Genomic DNA, 18,939 nt, shown 5'->3' on the forward strand with positions numbered 1-18,939 from the left:
GGCGCTACGGCTATTATAATCTTGTCTTTGCGGTCCTTAGTGACACGTAGGAGATTTTAGTACATGCTTAACTTTAGTCTGATTCATGATAAAAAGAGTAAGCTATGGGTCCCACACAGTACTGCAATATTCTAGGAAGAGTTGCGCATGTATGCTATAAACAATTTCTATTTTATATGATGTATATTGCATACATGGAAGAACCCTGGAGTTACTAAAAGGTATCAGATAGATTATATAATGGTAAGACAGAGATTTAGGAACCAGGTTTTAAATTGTAAGACATTTCCAGGGGATTTCCAGGGGCAGATGTGGACTCTGACCACAATCTATTGGTTATGACCTGTAGATTAAAACTGAAGAAACTGCAAAAAGGTGGGAATTTAAGGAGATGGGACCTGGATCAACTGAAAGAACCAGAGGTTGTACAGAGTTTCAGGGAGAGCATAAGAGAACAATTGACAGGAATGGGGGAAAGAAATACAGTAGAAGAAGAATGGGTAGCTCTGAGGGATGAAGTAGGTAAAAAGACCAGGGCTAGTAGAAATCCTTGGGTAACAGAAGAAATATTGAATTTAATTGATGAAAGGAGAAAATATAAAAATGCAGTAAATGAAGCAGGCAAAAAGGAATACAAACGTTTCAAAAATGAGATCGACAGGAAGTGCAAAATGGCTAAGCAGGGATGGCTAGAGGACAAATGTAAGGATGTAGAGGATTATCTCACTAGGGGTAAGATAGATACTGCCTACAGGAAAATTAAAGAGACCTTTGGAGATAAGAGAACCACTTGTATGAACATCAAGAGCTCAGATGGAAACCCAGTTCTAAGCAAAGAAGGGAAAGCAGAAAGGTGGAAGGAGTATATAGAGGGTCTATACAAGGGCGATGTACTTGAGGACAATATTATGGAAATGGAAGAGGATGTAGATGAAGATGAAATGGCAGATACGATACTGCGTGAAGAGTTTGACAGAGCACTGAAAGACCTGAGTCGAAACAAGGCCCCCGGAGTAGACAACATTCCATTGGAACTACTGACGGCCTTGGGAGAGCCAGTCCTGACAAAACTCTACCATCTGGTGAGCAAGATGTATGAAACGGGCGAAATACCCTCAGACTTCAAGAAAAATATAATAATTCCAATCCCAAAGAAAGCAGTTGTTGACAGATGTGAAAATTACCGAACATTCAGTTTAATAAGTCACAGCTGCAAAATACTAACACGAATTCTTTGCAGGCGAATGGAAAAACTAGTAGAAGCCGACTTCGGGGAAGATCAGTTTGGATTCCGTAGAAATACTGGAACACGTGAGGCAATACTGACCTTAAAACTTATCTTAGAAGAAAGATTAAGGAAAGGCAAGCCTACGTTTCTAGCATTTGTGGACTTCGAGAAAGCTTTTGACAATGTTGACTGGAATACTGTCTTTCAAATTCTAAAGGTGGCAGGGGTAAAATACAGGGAGCGAAAGGGTATTTACAATTTGTATGGAAACCAGATGGCAGTTATAAGAGTCGAGGGACATGAAAGGGAAGCAGTGGTTGGGAAGGGAGTAAGACAGGGTTGTAGCCTGTTCCCGATGTTATTCAATCTGCATATTGAGCAAGCAGTAAAAGAAACAAAAGAAAAATTCGGACTAGGTATTAAAATCCATGGAGAAGAAATAAAAACTTTGAGGTTCGCTGATGACATTGTAATTCTGTCAGCACCTGGAAGAGCAGTTGAATGGAATGGACAATGGCTTGAAAGGAGGATATAAGATGAATATCAACAAAAGCAAAACGAGGATAATGGAATGTAGTCGAATTAAGTCAGTTGATGCTGAGGGAATTAGATTAGGAAACGAGACACTTAAAGTAGTAAATGAGTTTTGCTATTTGGGGAGCAAAGTAACTGATGATGGTCGAAGTAGAGGGGATATAAAATGTAGACTGGCAATGGCAAGGAAAGCATTTCTGAAGAAGAGAAATTTGTTAACATCGAGTATAAATTTAAGTGTCAGGAAGTCATTTCTGAGAGTATTTGAATGGAGTGTAGTCATGCATGGAAGTGAAACATGGACGATAAATAGTTTGGACAAGAAGAGAATAGAAGCTTTCGAAATGTGGTGTTACAGAAGATTGTTGAAGATTAGATGGGTAGATCACATAACTAATGAGGAAGTATTGAATAGGATTGGGGAGAAGAGAAGTTTGTGGCACAACTTGACCAGAAGAAGGGATCTATTGGTAGGACATGTTCTGAGGCATCAAGGGATCACCAGTTTAGTATTGGAGGGCAGCGTGGAGGGTAAAAATCGTAGAGGGAGACCAAGAGATGAATACACTAAGCAGATTCAGAAGGATGTAGGTTGCAGTGGGTACTGGGAGATGAGGAAACTTGCACAGGATAGGGTTGCATGGAGAGCTGCATCAAACCAGTCTCAGGACTGAAGACCACAACAACAACATTGATTCCATTTCCTTCGTATTCTACCAATGAACGTCTCTGCTACCGGGTAGGTATTAGCATGAGCTAATCTATTCCAAATGTGATTCACTGATACTGTAGTCATATCATACCACGTTCTTTTTTGTTTTGTGAACTGTACAACTTTAAGTTTCAGAACATTTAAAGTAAGTTGCTAACTTTTGCACCACTTAGAAAAATACCGCGAAAGTATTCAGATCATGATAATATTTAAGACAGTTTTTCATTTCTTGTAACTTTTTTATTCTTTTTTACAGGTGATAATGTCGATAGGAAAAGGTCCTCCCAGATGCTACAAATCTGATGTTTCTTCAGTACGTTCACAAAGTTTAGAACATTTTAGACATGTGGCAGAGACGTAATGAGCCACCAAACTGGCGTCTATCCAAGACAATAGTTACAAGTAACGCTTTGTAATTCAGTTCTTGGTTGCGGAAAACGAACCATGGTGAACATCTATTAATTTATTTGTGGAGTATATGCTAATGATGAAATTGATAGTACTCTTGAACGATGGGTAAAGAGATTTAAAGAGTGAATTAGTGCAGAAACTAACCTCCATGATCGACCATGTTCGGGTCGTCCTGGCACAGCCACTAATCCCGATCTAGTGAACCGCCATCGATACTATTATTCACGCAGACAAGCGCCTCACAATTCGGCTATTGGCTCCACAGCTATCAGTGAGCACTGCAAATGCATGTGCAATGACTAAGACTTGTATGATTCGAGATGTACTCGAGATGGGTTCTACGAATGCTCACAACAGACCACAGCATTCAAAGAGAAATCATTCCATTTGAACATATAGAGCAGTTTGAGGCCAACGGAGAGGCTTTTCTCTCATGGACCGTTAGGGGTGACGAAATCTGGGTCTATCAGTCTGAGATATAAAGAAAAACACAATCACTGGAGTGGCACCACCCGCAGTCACCAAAGAAGTAGTTCAAGGCAGCTGTTTCTTCTCTGGGAAAGTTACCATGACAGTCTTTTGGAATAGTTCTTTTTTTTATGTTAGGGAGTCAAAAACCATGAATTCAGGGTCATACATGAAATCTTATTTGTTTGGATGGATTATTAGTCACCTAACTATTTAGCTGTCTTCAGATCACAAAATTTTCTTCATTAGTGTTGGTGCCATTGACAACATCCATCCATTAAGTAATTAAAAACAGATTTTCATCATTCTTGGCCAGTATATTTGAACAATTGTCATAAAACAAAGGCGTTCGTGTCCCCATTTCGCTACAGCGCTATAGTACCGGCCACACATGTGTATACTACGCATTTGCAGAATGCTGCGTTTCATGACCTTTGTAATTAATGGTCATCAGATACCATACTATTTAGACGTGCCACGTTACAGCAACATATGCATGATGATCTCTGTTACAAGATGCTATAATACTGATTCTGTCAGTTACCAAGATTTAATGGCGTAGCGCCTTTGTTTTATGACCATCTTTCGATTACACTGGCCACGAACGATGAAAAGCTGTTTTTAACTGTGTTAGGTACGTATGTTGTCATTTTAAGAAAAATGTTAACGACGTTTGAAGGCATAATGGCACCAACACTAATCAAGAGTATTTTATGATCTGAAGATGGCTAGTTTGTTAGCCGAAACTAGTAATTCACCCAAATAGATATCGTGTGCGATATTGACTGCATGGGTTTTCAGTCCTTAACATAAATAAAAAATTTGCAACAGATCGCGTATCTCCGGGTTGACAAATTCAGTAAACTTGATTTTGGAATAGAGATAGTGTCTTTCTCATGTGTGTTGCAGAAAGGGTCAACCATTAATTTGGAGGCATGTATGAGGACTCAGAACATTATGAACCGTTTCCCACGAGTTCGGTCCGACACGAATCTAAAAGCAATAGTGCTTCTACACGAATAGGCACATGCCTCAGACCCCGGAACACATTGCTGAACTATCCTGGACATCATTGCGTCATATACTCTATGGTTCAGGCCTGATGCCCTCGCCCCTCCATCTGTTTGGGCCATTTCAGCATTCCCTACGTGGAACACACTTTGAAGATGGTGTGAGCGTTATCTATGCGGTGAAAACATGGCTACCTGCACAGGTCGAGTACTTTTACCAAAAGGGAATACGTACTATTACATGTCACAAACGTAAGACCATAGAACGTGATGGAGACTATGTAGAAAAAAGGAATGTTAATTGATGTTACCAAGTCCTAACTCTTAAGAATAAATATGTTTTGAGAAGGAAAACCGTGGGAGCATTGTTTATTGAACGACCCTTGTAAATAACAGCTTCATATGCAAAAATATTATCTGCGAGGTCATTACTACATAATACTAACAACAAATGTACCAACACACTTTCCTGGCGCATATCTGTTGTTCATATATGAAATAATATAAACTGCAACAGTCACTTGTTGCTAATATTTTGTTAATATGACAAGTTTCGACAGCGTGTTGCCATCATGAGGTGCAGTTACAGTTACTGTAAAGTACCTTATGATGGCAGCATGTTACCGATACGCGTCGTCCTAATAACATATTAGTGAAGTGACTGTTGCAGAATACCAGGTGTACCGATATGAAATGAACGTTAAGATACAAATGTGTCGATAGGGAACATTTGTTGTGAACAAGCCTTTTTTTTTGTTTGGTTGGTATTACATCTGTCAAAGATATTTAGTATACATCAAGTCATGGAACAAACAACATCATATGTTTTCACGTGTTAAAAATGTCGGATTTTATACCAGAAAGTGATGATTTGCGGAAAGCATTATTTTTTTGTTTTCATTTGAAAAAAAGTGCTGCACAGTCGCATCGAATGCTTGTCGAGGCATATGGTAATCATGCCCTAAGAGAAGCAACATGCAAATGAAGGTTTCAACGGTTCAGAAACAATGATTTTCATGTAAGAAATGAAGAACGTGGAAGACCACCAAAAAGTTCGAAGACGCCGAATTGCAAGCAATACTGGATGAACATGATACTTTGAGTCAGAAGCAAATGGCAGCAATGCTAAATGTTGCACAACAAACAATTTCTGACCGTTTGAAAGCTATGGGAAAGATCCAAAAGCGTGGAAAATGGGTGCCACATGAATTGAATGAAAAACAGATGGAAAACCGAAAAACCATTTGTCAAATTTTGCTTCAAAGACATGAAAGAAAATCAGTTTTGCATCGAATTGTTACTGGCAGTGAAAAATGGATTTATTTTGAGAATCCTAAACGGGAAAAATCATGGGTTAATCCGGGACAACCATCAACATCGACTGCAAAACCAGATCGATTCGGCAAGAAGACAATGCTCTGTGTTTGGTGGGATCAGAAATGTGTGGTGTATCATGAGCTTCAAAAACTCGGTGAAACTGTGAATCCTAATCACTACAGACAACAAATGATCAATTTGAACTATGCATTGATCGAAAAAATACCAGAATGGGCCAGAATACATGGCAAAGTAATTTTTTTACACGACAATGCACCTGCACGCAAAGCAAAACTGGTTCAGGATACAATCAAAACACTTGGCTGGGAGCTTCTACCCCACCCGCCGTATTCACCAGACTAGGCCCCATCCGACTACCATTTGTTTTCATCAATGGGACACGCATTGGCTGAGGAAAACTTCGATTCCCACGAAGAAGTCGAAAATTGGGTGTCTGATTGGTTTGCTTCAAAAGACGAACGTTTCTATTGGCATGGTGGCCACAAATTGCCAGAAAGGTGGTCAAAATATATAGAAAGCAATGGTCAGTACTTTTAATAAAATGTTTTTACTTTTCAGTTCAAAATTAGTGTTTCATTTTCACAAAAAAACGCTCATTTCATACCGGTACACCTGGTATATTATTCCATAAAATAATATACAACACAATAGCAGCCCTCAAACAACATATATATATATACAGGGTGTTACAAAAAGGTACGGCCAAACTTTCAGGAAACATTCGTCACACACAAATAAAGAAAAGATGTTATGTGGACACGTGCCCGGAAACGCTTAATTTCCATGTTAGAGTTCAATTTAGTTTCGTCAGTATGTACTGTACTTCCTCGATTCACCGCCAGTTGGCCCAATTGAAGGAAGGTAATGTTGAATTCGGTGCTTGTGTTGACATGCGACTCATTGCTCTACAGTACTAGCACCAAGCACATCAGTACGTAGCATCACCAGGTTAGTGATCATCACGAACGTGGTTTTGCAGTCAGTGCAATGTTTACAAATGCGGAGTTGGCGGATGCCCATTTGATGTATGTACACTCCTGGAAATTGAAATAAGAACACCGTGAATTCATTGTCCCAGGAAGGGGAAACTTTATTGACACATTCCTGGGGTCAGATACATCACATGATCACACTGACAGACACACAGGCACATAGACACAGGCAAGAGAGCATGCACAATTTCGGCACTAGTACAGTGTATATCCACCTTTCGCAGCAATGCAGGCTGCTATTCTCCCATGGAGACGATCGTAGAGATGCTGGATGTAGTCCTGTGGAACGGCTTGCCATGCCATTTCCACCTGGCGCCTCAGTTGGACCAGCGTTCGTGCTGGACGTGCAGACCGCGTGAGACGACGCTTCATTCAGTCCCAAACATGCTCAATGGGGGACAGATCCGGAGATCTTGCTGGCCAGGGTAGTTGACTTACACCTTCTAGAGCACGTTGGGTGGCACGGGATACATGCGGACGTGCATTGTCCTGTTGGAACAGCAAGTTCCCTTGCCGGTCTAGGAATGGTAGAACGATGGGTTCGATGACGGTTTGGATGTACCGTGCACTATTCAGTGTCCCCTCGAGGATCACCAGGGGTGTACGGCCAGTGTAGGAGATCGCTCCCCACACCATGATGCCGGGTGTTGGCCCTGTGTGCCTCGGTCGTATGCAGTCCTGATTGTGGCGCTCACCTGCACGGCGCCAAACACGCATACGACCATCATTGGCACCAAGGCAGAAGCGACTCTCATCGCTGAAGACGACACGTCTCCATTCGTCCCTCCATTCACGCCTGTCGCGACACCACTGGAGGCGGGCTGCACGATGTTGGGGCGTGAGCGGAAGACGGCCTAACGGTGTGCGGGACCGTAGCCCAGCTTCATGGAGACGGTTGCGAATGGTCCTCGCCGATACCCCAGGAGCAACAGTGTCCCTAATTTGCTGGGAAGTGGCGGTGCGGTCCCCTACGGCACTGCGTAGGATCCTACGGTCTTGGCGTGCATCCGTGCGTCGCTGCGGTCCGGTCCCAGGTCGACGGGCACGTGCACCTTCCGCCGACCACTGGCGACAACATCGATGTACTGTGGAGACCTCACGCCCCACGTGTTGAGCAATTCGGCGGTACGTCCACCCGGCCTCCCGCATGCCCACTATACACCCTCGCTCAAAGTCCGTCAACTGCACATACGGTTCACGTCCACGCTGTCGCGGCATACTACCAGTGTTAAAGACTGCGATGGAGCTCCGTATGCCACGGCAAACTGGCTGACACTGACGGCGGCGGTGCACAAATGCTGCGCAGCTAGCGCCATTCGACGGCCAACACCGCGGTTCCTGGTGTGTCCGCTGTGCCGTGCGTGTGATCATTGCTTGTACAGCCCTCTCGCAGTGTCCGGAGCAAGTATGGTGGGTCAGACACACCGGTGTCAAAGTGTTCTTCTTTCCATTTCCAGGAGTGTATTAGCACGGGGCAACAGCTGTGGCGCGGTACGTTTGTATCGAGACTGATTTCCAGAACGAAGGTGTCCCGACAGGAAGACGTTCGAAGCAATTGATCGGCGTCTTAGGGAGCACGGAACATTCCAGCCTATGACTCGCGGCTGGGGAAGACCTAGAACGACGAGGACACCTGAAATGGACGAGGCAATTCTTCGTGCAGTTGACGATAACCCGAATGTCAGCGTCAGAGAAGTTGCTGCTGTACAAAGTAACGTTGACCACGTCACTGTATGGAGAGTGCTACGGGAGAACCAGTTGTTTTCGTACCATATACAGCGTGTGCAGGCACTATCAGCAGCTAACTGGCCTCCACGGGTACACTTCTGCGAATGGTTCATCCAACAATGTGTCAATCCTCATTTCAGTGCAAATGTTCTCTTTACGGATGAGGCTTCATTCCAACGTGATCAAATTGTAAATTTTCACATTCAACATGTGTGGGCTGACGAGAATCCCCAGGCAATTGTGCAATCACGTCATCAACACAGATTTTCTGTGAACGTTTGGGCAGGCAGTGTTGGTGATGTCTTGATTGGGCCCCATGTTCTTCCACCTACGCTCAATGGAGCTCGTTATCATGTTTTCGCCGGCCGGAGTGGCCGTGCGTTTCTAGGCGCTACAGTCTGGAACCGCGTGACCGCTACGGTCGCAGGTTCGAATGCTGCCTCGGGCATGGATGTGTGTGATGTCCTTAGGTTAGTTAGGTTTAAGTAGTTCTAAGTTCTAGGGGACTGATGACCACAGCAGTTAAGTCCCATGGCGCTCAGAACCATTTTTTTATCATGTTTTCATACGGGATACTCTACCTGTGCTGCTAGAACATGTGCCTTTACAAGTACGACACAACATGTGGTTCATGCACGATGGAGCTCCTGCACATTTCAGTCCAAGTGTTCGTACGCTTCTCAACAGATTCGGTGACCGATGGATTGGTAGAGGCGGACCAATTCCATGGCCTCCACGCTCTCCTGACCTCAACCCTCTTGACTTTCATTTATGGGGACATTTGAAAGCTCTTGTCTACGCAACCCCGGTACCAAATGTAGAGACTCTTCGTGCTCGTTTTGTGGACGGCTGTGATACAATACGCCATTCTCCAGGGCTGCATCAGCGCATCAGGGATTCCATGCGACGGATGGTGGATGCATGTATCCTCGCTAACGGAGGACATTTTGAACATTTCCTGTAACAAAGTGTTTGAAGTCACGCTGGTACGTTCTGTTGCTGTGTGTTTCCATTCCATGATTAATGTGATTTGAAGAGAAGTAATAAAATGAGCTCTAACATGGAAAGTAAGCATTTCCGGACACATGTCCACATAAGATATTTTCTTTCTTTGTGTGTGAGGAATGTTTCCTGAAAGTTTGGCCATACCTTTTTGTAACACCCTGTAGAATGGATACATTTGAGTGTATTGCTCTGTTCCCCACAAACATAGTTTCGGTCAACCAGAGAGCGGATCAGTGTTATGGTTACGTCTGTGAATGGCAGGATGCGCCGCTGGGGGTAGACGCGGCGTCTCGCGGCTGCCCGCCACGAGGGCGGCGGTGGGGCGTTGCCATGGCGACGCTGGCGCCGCTGGCGGTCGCTCCATCAGTCTCCAGCGCTGGGCTGGCGTGCCGCGGCGACTCCATACCCGGAGTGAATTTGCCGGCGGCTGCTGCCAGCACGGAGGCCGTTAACTGCCGCGCTGTTTTTACTGCGCCCAGACCTTGCTCTGCCGACAAATGAAATGGACGCAATCGTATAGCATGCGTGGCACACCAGCGCACTTCCGCTAAACTACTCACCAACTCTGTTTTCTCAGGTCGAATATAACTTTTCCTTTCTAATGGTGCAAAAACGGGATGAAACAGTTGCAGTAAACAAACACTTCTCATGATTCTCCCCTCATTACAGCGAAGTAAAATTTGCGGCATCTCTCTATTAACGTGCGTAAAAAAGAATTCGTCAATATCTCATTACACATTTGATGATAAACTTCTGTAGTCTGTCCAGTTGATTAATATTAAAGGGTAGCCGGCCGTAGTGGCCGTGCGGTTCTAGGCGCTATAGTCTGGAACCGAGCGACCGCTACGGTCGCAGGTTCGAATCCTGCCTCAGGCATGGATGTGTGTGATGTCCTTAGACTGGTTAGGTTTAATTAGTTCTACGTTCTAGGCGACTGATGACCTAAGAAGTTAAGTCGCATAGTGATCAGAGCCACTAAAGTGTATGGGAAAGTGGTAGAACAAAGTGTGGGTAAACAAAAATTATTTTATGACGAACCTAAACCAACTGTATAAAAGTCTGCTGTAGTTTCTCTGCTACTAAATTAATTTACATTTAAGAAACAGGGCAACCAAGTTTAACCGTAAACACCACAAAATAATGTTTCAAATGGCTCTGAGCACTATGGGGCTTAACATCTGTCCCTAGAACTTAAAACTACTTAAACCTAACTAACCTAAGGACATCACACACATCCATGCCCGAGGCTTTATTCGAACCTGCGACTGTAGCGGTCGCGCGGTTCCAGACTGAAGCGCCTAGAGCCTCTCGGCCACAACGGCCGGCGTAAGGACCACAAATACGCGACTACACATACGATTCCTCACCCCACAGGGTAACTATCCGTAGTTGTTGGGCAACTGTGCGCTTGAGAAGGGAAGCTTAAACTTACATGAGTCAAATTAATCCCCAGTTAAATTATTTGACAGTTTCTTTTAGGAAATTACATTAGTGAAATGTATTTAAAGAGTAACATGGAATCGGTAATCACATTCATTTTCAAATTTCAGCAAATTTTAGAACGTTAATTTCTTGGATAAACTTGTTTCACAAATATAGTTTTCGGGTGTTTCTCTAGTCCATGCGGCATGGTTACAAGTAGAGCACGAGAAACCGCTGTACCTACTTCTCCAGTCCGCCACCGGTAGCTGAGTGGTCAGCGCGACTTAATGTCAATCCTAAGGGCTCGGGCTCGATTCCCGCCTGGGTCGGAGATTTTCTCCGGACAGGAACTGGGTGTTGTGTTGTCCAAATCATCATCATCACTTCATCTCCATCGACGCCCAAGTCGCCGTAGTGGCGTCAAATCGAAAGATTTGGACCCTGCGAACGGCCTACCCGACGGAGGCCCTAGTCACACGGCATTTACCTACTTCTCCACAAATGCAACATAACTCACTAGGTTCTTCACTATATGTAGGATTAATGTTTTCAGTGCATCAGTAAACTGGTTAACGTAATTATCGTCAACATCACAAATGCTCGGAATTCTGCCTGTCAGAAAAGGTTAAACACCCAGAAGACAAGGTCGGTATACAGTCTCACTTCGTACACGTACACATCACAGGTGGGTACGTAAATTTTTAGTATTGCAGTTCTCTTTGACAAGTAAATAGAATCACAGTACATCAATGTTGTTCGTGTTTGGTGTTATTAACAAGTCTGGTAGGATGTGCAAGGGACTTGAGTAACGTCAGATGTAGAGTATCACCGTGAAAGACACCAAGTGCCGGAAACGCGTGAGACAGCGTTATCAGCCCTGTCTAAAGGAGCCTCGTTGTGGGTCTCCGGTCGATCATGCAACATCCAGATACGTGGGGCATTCAAAAGTGATAGTGACCCGATGTTGTACAGCATTAGGAACGTGTCTGCAGACATAATCTCGTCGAGGTTTCTTCGACCACGTCTGACCATCATAAGGAACGATCGCCTTATTGTGCACAAAGTACGCTGTAACCCCTTCACATCTGCGTCTACCATGCGGAAACAAATAATGGACTCACTGCAACATAATGAGTCCCCCCTCACTATTTCTCAGGCACCAGCAGCCGGACTACTGAATTACCGTCCCATGAGTAAGCTGCAGTCAACACCCCGGTTGCCTTTGTAATGGTACCGTGCTAGTAAGTGTGGACTGGTTATGAATCACGTCGAAGTGTGTTCAGCAGTCAATCACAGTTCTGGATCATTTCGGATGATCCTCGTCAGCGAGTATGGTGGCTTCCTTCTAATGATTTGAAGAGGCGTTCCTCGTGGCGCCATGTTGCGGAGAGCCATCTGGTATGACTGATAGTGACTGAGGGAGCTCAGACTGCACAGCGGTGCATCACGGACATCCTGCGTCCCCTCTCGTACGACAGTATCGTGGTGTCACTTTTCAACAGGACAATGCTCGTCCGCACTTGCCACGAGACTCTATTAACTGTCTGGACGATTTTGAGGTACTTTCTTGGCCAGCACGATTCCCATGTCCCACTAGTTGCGACACGGTCGCAAACAGAACAGTGATCCAGAAAATATAGAGTAAATTTCTCTATTTTCGTCCATGATTGCTAAATTGTTAGGTCCTTAGACCACCGGCTTCGGTCAGCAATGGCCATCTTCTGGTTTAAAAACAACTCATAATACATTGAAGCTCCAAAGAAAGTGATATATCTGCCTAATATGATGCACGGCCCCAGCGAGCACGCAGTAGCGCCGCAACATGACGTGGCATGGACTCGAATAATGTCTGACGGAGTGCTGGAGGGAAGTGACACATTGAATCCTGCAAGGCTGTCCATAAACTCATAAGAGTACGAAGGCGTGGAAATCTCTTGAGAAGTTGCAAGACATCCGAGATAGGTTCAATAACGTTCATGTCTGGGGAGTTTGGTGACCAGCGGAAGTGTTTAAACTCGGAAGAGTGGTCCTGCAGCCAATCTGTAGCAATTCTCGACGTGTGCGCTGTGTCATTGTCCTGCTGGAATTGCCCAAGTCCGTCCGAATGAACAATAGACATGAATGGATGCAGGTGATCAGACTGGATGCTTACGTACGTGTCACCTGTCAGAGTATCAGGGGTCCCATATCACTCCAACTACATACGCCCCACACCATTACAGAGCTTCCACCAGCTTGAACAGTCCGATGCTGACATGTAGGGTCCATGGATTCATGAAGTTGTCTCCATACCCGTACAAGTCCATCCACTCGATACAATTTGAAACGAGACTCATCGTACAAATCAACTTGTTTCCAGTCATCAACAGTCTAATGTCAGAGTTGACGGCCCCAGGCGAGGCGTAAAGCTTTGTGTTGTGCAGTCATCAAGGGTAGACGAGTGGGCCTACGGCTCCGAAATCCCATATCGACGATGTTTCGTTGAATGGTTCTCTTGCTGACACTTGTTGATGGCCCAGCACTGAAATCTGGAGCAGTTTCCGAAAAGGTTGCACTTCTGTCTCTCTGGTCCCGTTCTTTCAGGATCTTTTTCCGGCCCCAGAGATGTCGGAATTTAATGTTTTACCGGACTCCTGATATTCACGGTACACTCTTGAATTGGTCGTACGGGAGAATCCCCACTTCGTCGCTACCGCGGAAGTACTACATCCCATCGCTCGAGTGCCGACTATAATATCACGTCCAAACAAACGTTAATCTTGATAATCTGTCATTGTAGCCGCAGTAACCGATCTAACAACTGCGCCAGACACTTGCTGTCTTAAATGCGAGTTGCAGATCGCAGCGTTTTATTCTGCCTGTTTACATATCTCTGTATCTGAATACGCATACCTATACCAGTTTCTTTTACCCTTCAGTGTACAATGACACCATAGCGGCATCTTCATAGACGGAAAGAAAGAAATCTGTCTGGCCCCGTATCTGTCCCCTGTAGAACATTTGTGGGAACGTTTAGGATGTAAACTCCGTCCAGTTACCAATATCCAGGATACAAGGACAAGTTACAACAGTTGTGTACCTGTTTATCTCAGGAAAGGTTTTGTAACACCCTTCCAAACCGAAACAGCAGAAGCATCCTGGCCAGTGGGGGTGCTGTGTCACGCTAACAGGTAGGCTCATTCTGCCAAATTCTTTGTAAATTTGACTCAATACTGCAGTCACTGATGTAACATCACATACCTTCTCAATCCGCGAAGTTTGATTTTGTTTACTTCTCTCCTTCTGGTTGCATTACTTTTCTTCTGTGAGGCAATGTATATCACGCGAGCCACTGCCCTGTGGACGACGCAGGATACCGCGTACAAGTATTAGAGTTTTTCCGTTCTACTACATTCGCATGCAGAGTGAAGGAAAAATTACTGACTATGACTATATACCTCTGGTGCCACGCTTATGATTCTTACGATGGTGATAGCAAACACATCGCGCAGTTTTTCCACTCCTCTGTCGTATGTTACATCAGTGCTCTCCAATAAACGGTGTCATACCATTATTTGTGAATTACGACAAATACACTACGTTTTTTACCATTGCGTGACTAGAGGAATAGTTCGACTGTAGCCAAAGTGCAGTCATTTGATGGGTTATGCTGTACAATCACCTGAAAATGACTACGCAGACGTAACTGCACAGTGACAAATCCAAAATGACCACTTGAATACAGCTAACAGCGGAGCAGTAGTTGTGGTGTCACCGCCAGACACCACACTTGCTAGGTGGTGGCCTTTAAATCGGCCGCGGTCCGTTAGTATACATCGGACCCGAGTGTCGCCACTATCAGTGATTGCAGACCGAGCACCGCCATACGGCAGGTCTAGTCTAGAGAGACTCCCTAGCACTCGCCCCAGTTGTACAGCCGACTTTCCTAGCGATGGTTCACTGACTACATACGCTCTCATTTGCCGAGACAACAGTTTAGCATAGCCTCCAGCTACGTCATTTGCTACGACCTAGCAAGGCGCCATATTCAGTTACTATGTATGAGAATGTATTCTGAACAGATACTATTGTGAATCATGTACCGTCAAGAGCGACGTTCATCATTAATGGATTAACGTTAAGTATGAACTAGCTACGTCCGCTCTCTGAATTCTAATTCCTTGTCATGTTCCAGACCTCACGTCAGTATAGTCCTTCCCTCCTCACGCCAGCCTGTGAGTTAAACGCGTGCATTTCGGCCCCCACTAGTAACACGGTGTTGGCCCTTCAGCCAACCCAACAGTAATGAATCAAAATAAATAGTAACGTTTAATCTACTCAATAAGAGCCGTGTGTCACCTTTGTTGTTGTCTTCAGTCCTGAGACTGGTTTGATGCAGCTCTCCATGCTACTCTATCCTGTGCAAACTTCTTCCTCTCCCAGTACTTACTGCAACCTACATCCTTCTGAATCTGCTTAGTGTATTCATCTCTTGGTCTCCCTCTACGATTTTTACCCTCCACGCTGCCCTCCAATGCTAAATTTGTGATCCCTTGATGCCTCAGAACATATCCTACCAACCGGTCCCTTCTTCTTGTCAAGTTGTGCCACAAACTTCTCTTCTCCCCAATTCTATTCAATACCTCCTCATTAGTTATGTGATCTATCCATCTAATCTTCAGCATTCTTCTGTAGCACCACATTTCAAAAGCTTCTATTCTCTTCTTGTTTACAAATACTTTCAGAAACGACTTCCTGACACTTAAATCTATACTCGATGTTAACAAATTTCTCTTCTTCAGAAACGCTTTTCTTGCCATTGCCAGTCTACATTTTATATCCTCTCTACTTCGACCATCATCAGTTATTTTGCTCCCCAAATAGCAAAACTCCTTTACTACTTTAAGTGTCTCATTTCCTAATCTAATTCCCTCAGTATCACCCGACTTAATTCGACTACATTCCATTATCCTTGTTTTGCTTTTGTTGATGTTCATCTTATATCTTCCTTTCAAGACACCGTCCATTCAGTTCAACAGCTCTTCCAAGTCTCTTGCTGTCTCTGACAGAATTACAATGTCATCGGCGAACCTCAACGTTTTTATTTCTTCTCCATGGATTTTAATTCCTACTCCGAACTTTTCTTTTGTTTCCTTTATTGCTTGCTCAATATACAGATTGAATAACATCGGGAACAGGCTACAACCCTGTCTCACTCCCTTTCCAACCGCTGCTTCCCTTTCATGCCCCTCGACTCTTATAACTGCCATTTGGTTTCTGTTCAAATTGTTAATAGCCTTTCGCTCCCTGTATTTTACCCCTTCCACCTTTAGAATTTGAAAGACAGTATTCCAGTCAACATTGTCAAAAGCTTTCTCTAAGTCTACAAATGCTATAAATGTAGGTTTGCCTTCCCTTAATCTATTTTCGAAGATAAGTCGTAAGGTCAGTATTGCCTCACATGTTCCAACATTTCTGCGGAATCCAAACTGCTCTTCGCCGAGGTCGGCTTCTACCGGTTTTTCCATTCGTCTGTAAAGAATTCGCGTTAGTATTTTGCAGCTGTGACTTATTAAACTGATAGTTCGGTAATTTTGACATCTGTCAACACTTGCTTTCTTTGGGATTGGAATTATTATATCCTTCTTGAAGTCTGAGGGTATTTCGCCTGTCACCTAGTTATTATAAAATATGATTTCACTCAGATTTGTACTCTTTATGGTGTATGTAGTATTCCGCAGTTCCTAGTAATATCATTGACCGAGGGGTAGTTTAGATGCTTCATATGTGAAACGCCACTTAATGACAGGCATCCACTGTTATTAGTACATCTTAGACTGTCCTCGCAGCATCATGTAAATACGTCGTATCAATTGAGTATCATCTAACGTCGCCAAGTGCCTTGCCTATTTGAATACACCGCTTCCCTGGCGTGGCCAGTACTTGGATGGTTAACTGCTCGCGTGCGTCAGGCGCTGTCGAGAACTTCCGCTCTGCCATTGTGAAAAGTGAAAGTTTATTCAGAACAACAGAAAGTGTGGTGCCCTCCACAGAAGGACCCAAAACATTTATGAATATGAAGATGGCATCTGTTCCTTCGGACATGTCCAAATGAACAGATGACATTGGTGACCATGCAGCTCTCTAGAATGAAATTACAATTAAATCAACACCATTAGCTGCTGACGGGCGTTAATATCCATCAACGGGGACAGTTGAATTAATTGTAATTTCATTCTAGAGAGCTGTACGGTCACCAATGGCATCTTCATATCGTTAAGGCTAACCGACAGATGACCTCCAGTGCGGTTGCACACAAATTGCCTGAACTCTTACGTGAGTCGGTGGATTGTCTGCCGCGAGTAATGGGTGTAGTGGCAGGGGCACTACGAATTTAGTGTGTGGACTATAAGTTGAGAATGTGGGTCTCACGGGGAGCGTGCCGGCGATAAGTTCCTGCAGTCGCACTATCCTCTGTGCCCTCGGTGGCTCAGACGGATAGAGCGTCTGCCATGTAAGCACGAGATCCCGGATTCGAGTCCCGGTCGGGGCACACATTTTCAACCGTCCCTGTTGATGTATATCAACGCCCGTCAGCAGCTAATGGTATTAATTGTAATTCCCAAATATTTTGTTACATTTCGTTTCCACAACAAATGACTCGAATTAAAAAGTTGTCCATTTAATTAAATACAAAGGGTTTTCAGCTACGAAAAAAACTGTAGGGAAGGAGAATACTTAGTAAATACAACAAATCCACTGAAAAGTCTGTCAACACTTACAAGGGGGCTATACGAACTTTCCCCCGCAGGTTTGATTCATAGTGACAGAGTCTGCAGGACGCGACTAAGACTTCAACATACACTTATCAGCCAGAGCATTATGACCACCGACCTATTATCGACATAAATCCGTCCAGCAGATAGCAGCGTCACCTGGCAAGGAATGACTGCTAGTCAGACGCACGCACGGCGCATGCAGTATCAGTGAGCGAGTCGTCCGTGTGTAGAATGCGGAAGGTGCGCGATCTATCTGAGTTTGACCCGGGGCAGAATGTGATGGCGCTGAGGCTCGACACGATCATTCCGGAAACTGGACGACTTGTCGGGTGTTCTAGGAGTGCTGTAGTGGGTGTCTTTAACACGTGGCGAAACCGAGGTGAAACCATGGGCAGACGTCTTGGGGCTGGGTGGCCACCCCTCATTATAGATGTCGGACGTCGCAGGCTGGATAGACTGGTAAAACAGGACAAGCGGCAAAATGTGCCGGAACTAACGTCAGACTTTAATGTTGGGCAGAGTGCATGTGTGTATGAACACGCAGTGCACTGAACACTGCTAATTATGGGCCTACGCAGCCGATGAGCCACGAATGTAGCAATCGGCAACTACGACTGAAACGGGCACGTGACCATCGGAACTGGACGTTGGCGCATTGTCAGACCGTTCTTCATTGTGTCAGACCTGAATCTGATCGAACAAATCTGGCATGTGTTGGAACTTGGTGTTAGAGCTCATCGCCCCCTTCCCCGGAATTTACGGGAATAGGTGACGTGTTTGCAGATGTGGTGCCAATTCCCTCCAGCGACCTACGAAGGCCTCACTAATTACATCCATGCCACGGCGCGTCGCCGCTGTTATCGAGTTAGAAAGGTGGTCATAATGTTCTGGCTGATCAGTGCATGTAAGTAGGAAGACTCAACTCTCCTGCGTTTTTGAAGAAATAGTATTGAAAATTTCCTTACATACGAATTGTGCATCCGAGCAACTAAGCGCTTAGTTTTGCAGGTGAGAGACCGCTGGATCGAATCCAGCTACCGGCACTGCGGTATTTTGCGAGGTATCTACAACAGTATTTTGCGGTATACCTTGATAAGCCCTGTACGCCGCGAAATTTTGTGACTACCGAGAATCGGTTTTGAATGTAAACCAGTTTGTTTTGTCATAGGTACATTGGGAAAACCATGCACATGGAAAAATTCGGCGTTCATTGCGTGTACCGTACATCTCAATAATTATGGTTTTCGTGATTTTAAGACCATTGTCAACCTGATTCATGCACTGGTTCATATTATTTGTGTTACATTGCCATCAATGGAGAAACAATAATATA

At 44.5% G+C, this 18,939-nt stretch overlaps 1 protein-coding gene across 1 annotated transcript in view; it reads left to right on the forward strand.

The window, feature by feature from the left end:
* LOC126484994 (formin-2-like) overlaps window positions 1–18,939 on the forward strand; it is a 106,018-nt gene that overhangs the window by 84,205 nt on the left and 2,874 nt on the right. The window contains exon 3 of the mRNA XM_050108600.1: window positions 9,688–9,883. Coding sequence (XP_049964557.1) covers window positions 9,688–9,883 — 196 coding nt within the window. The remainder of the gene's footprint in view (window positions 1–9,687; window positions 9,884–18,939) is intronic.

Source organism: Schistocerca serialis, chromosome 6, assembly GCF_023864345.2.
Source record: "Schistocerca serialis cubense isolate TAMUIC-IGC-003099 chromosome 6, iqSchSeri2.2, whole genome shotgun sequence".
In the NCBI taxonomy this organism is placed as follows: Eukaryota; Metazoa; Arthropoda; class Insecta; order Orthoptera; family Acrididae; genus Schistocerca; species Schistocerca serialis.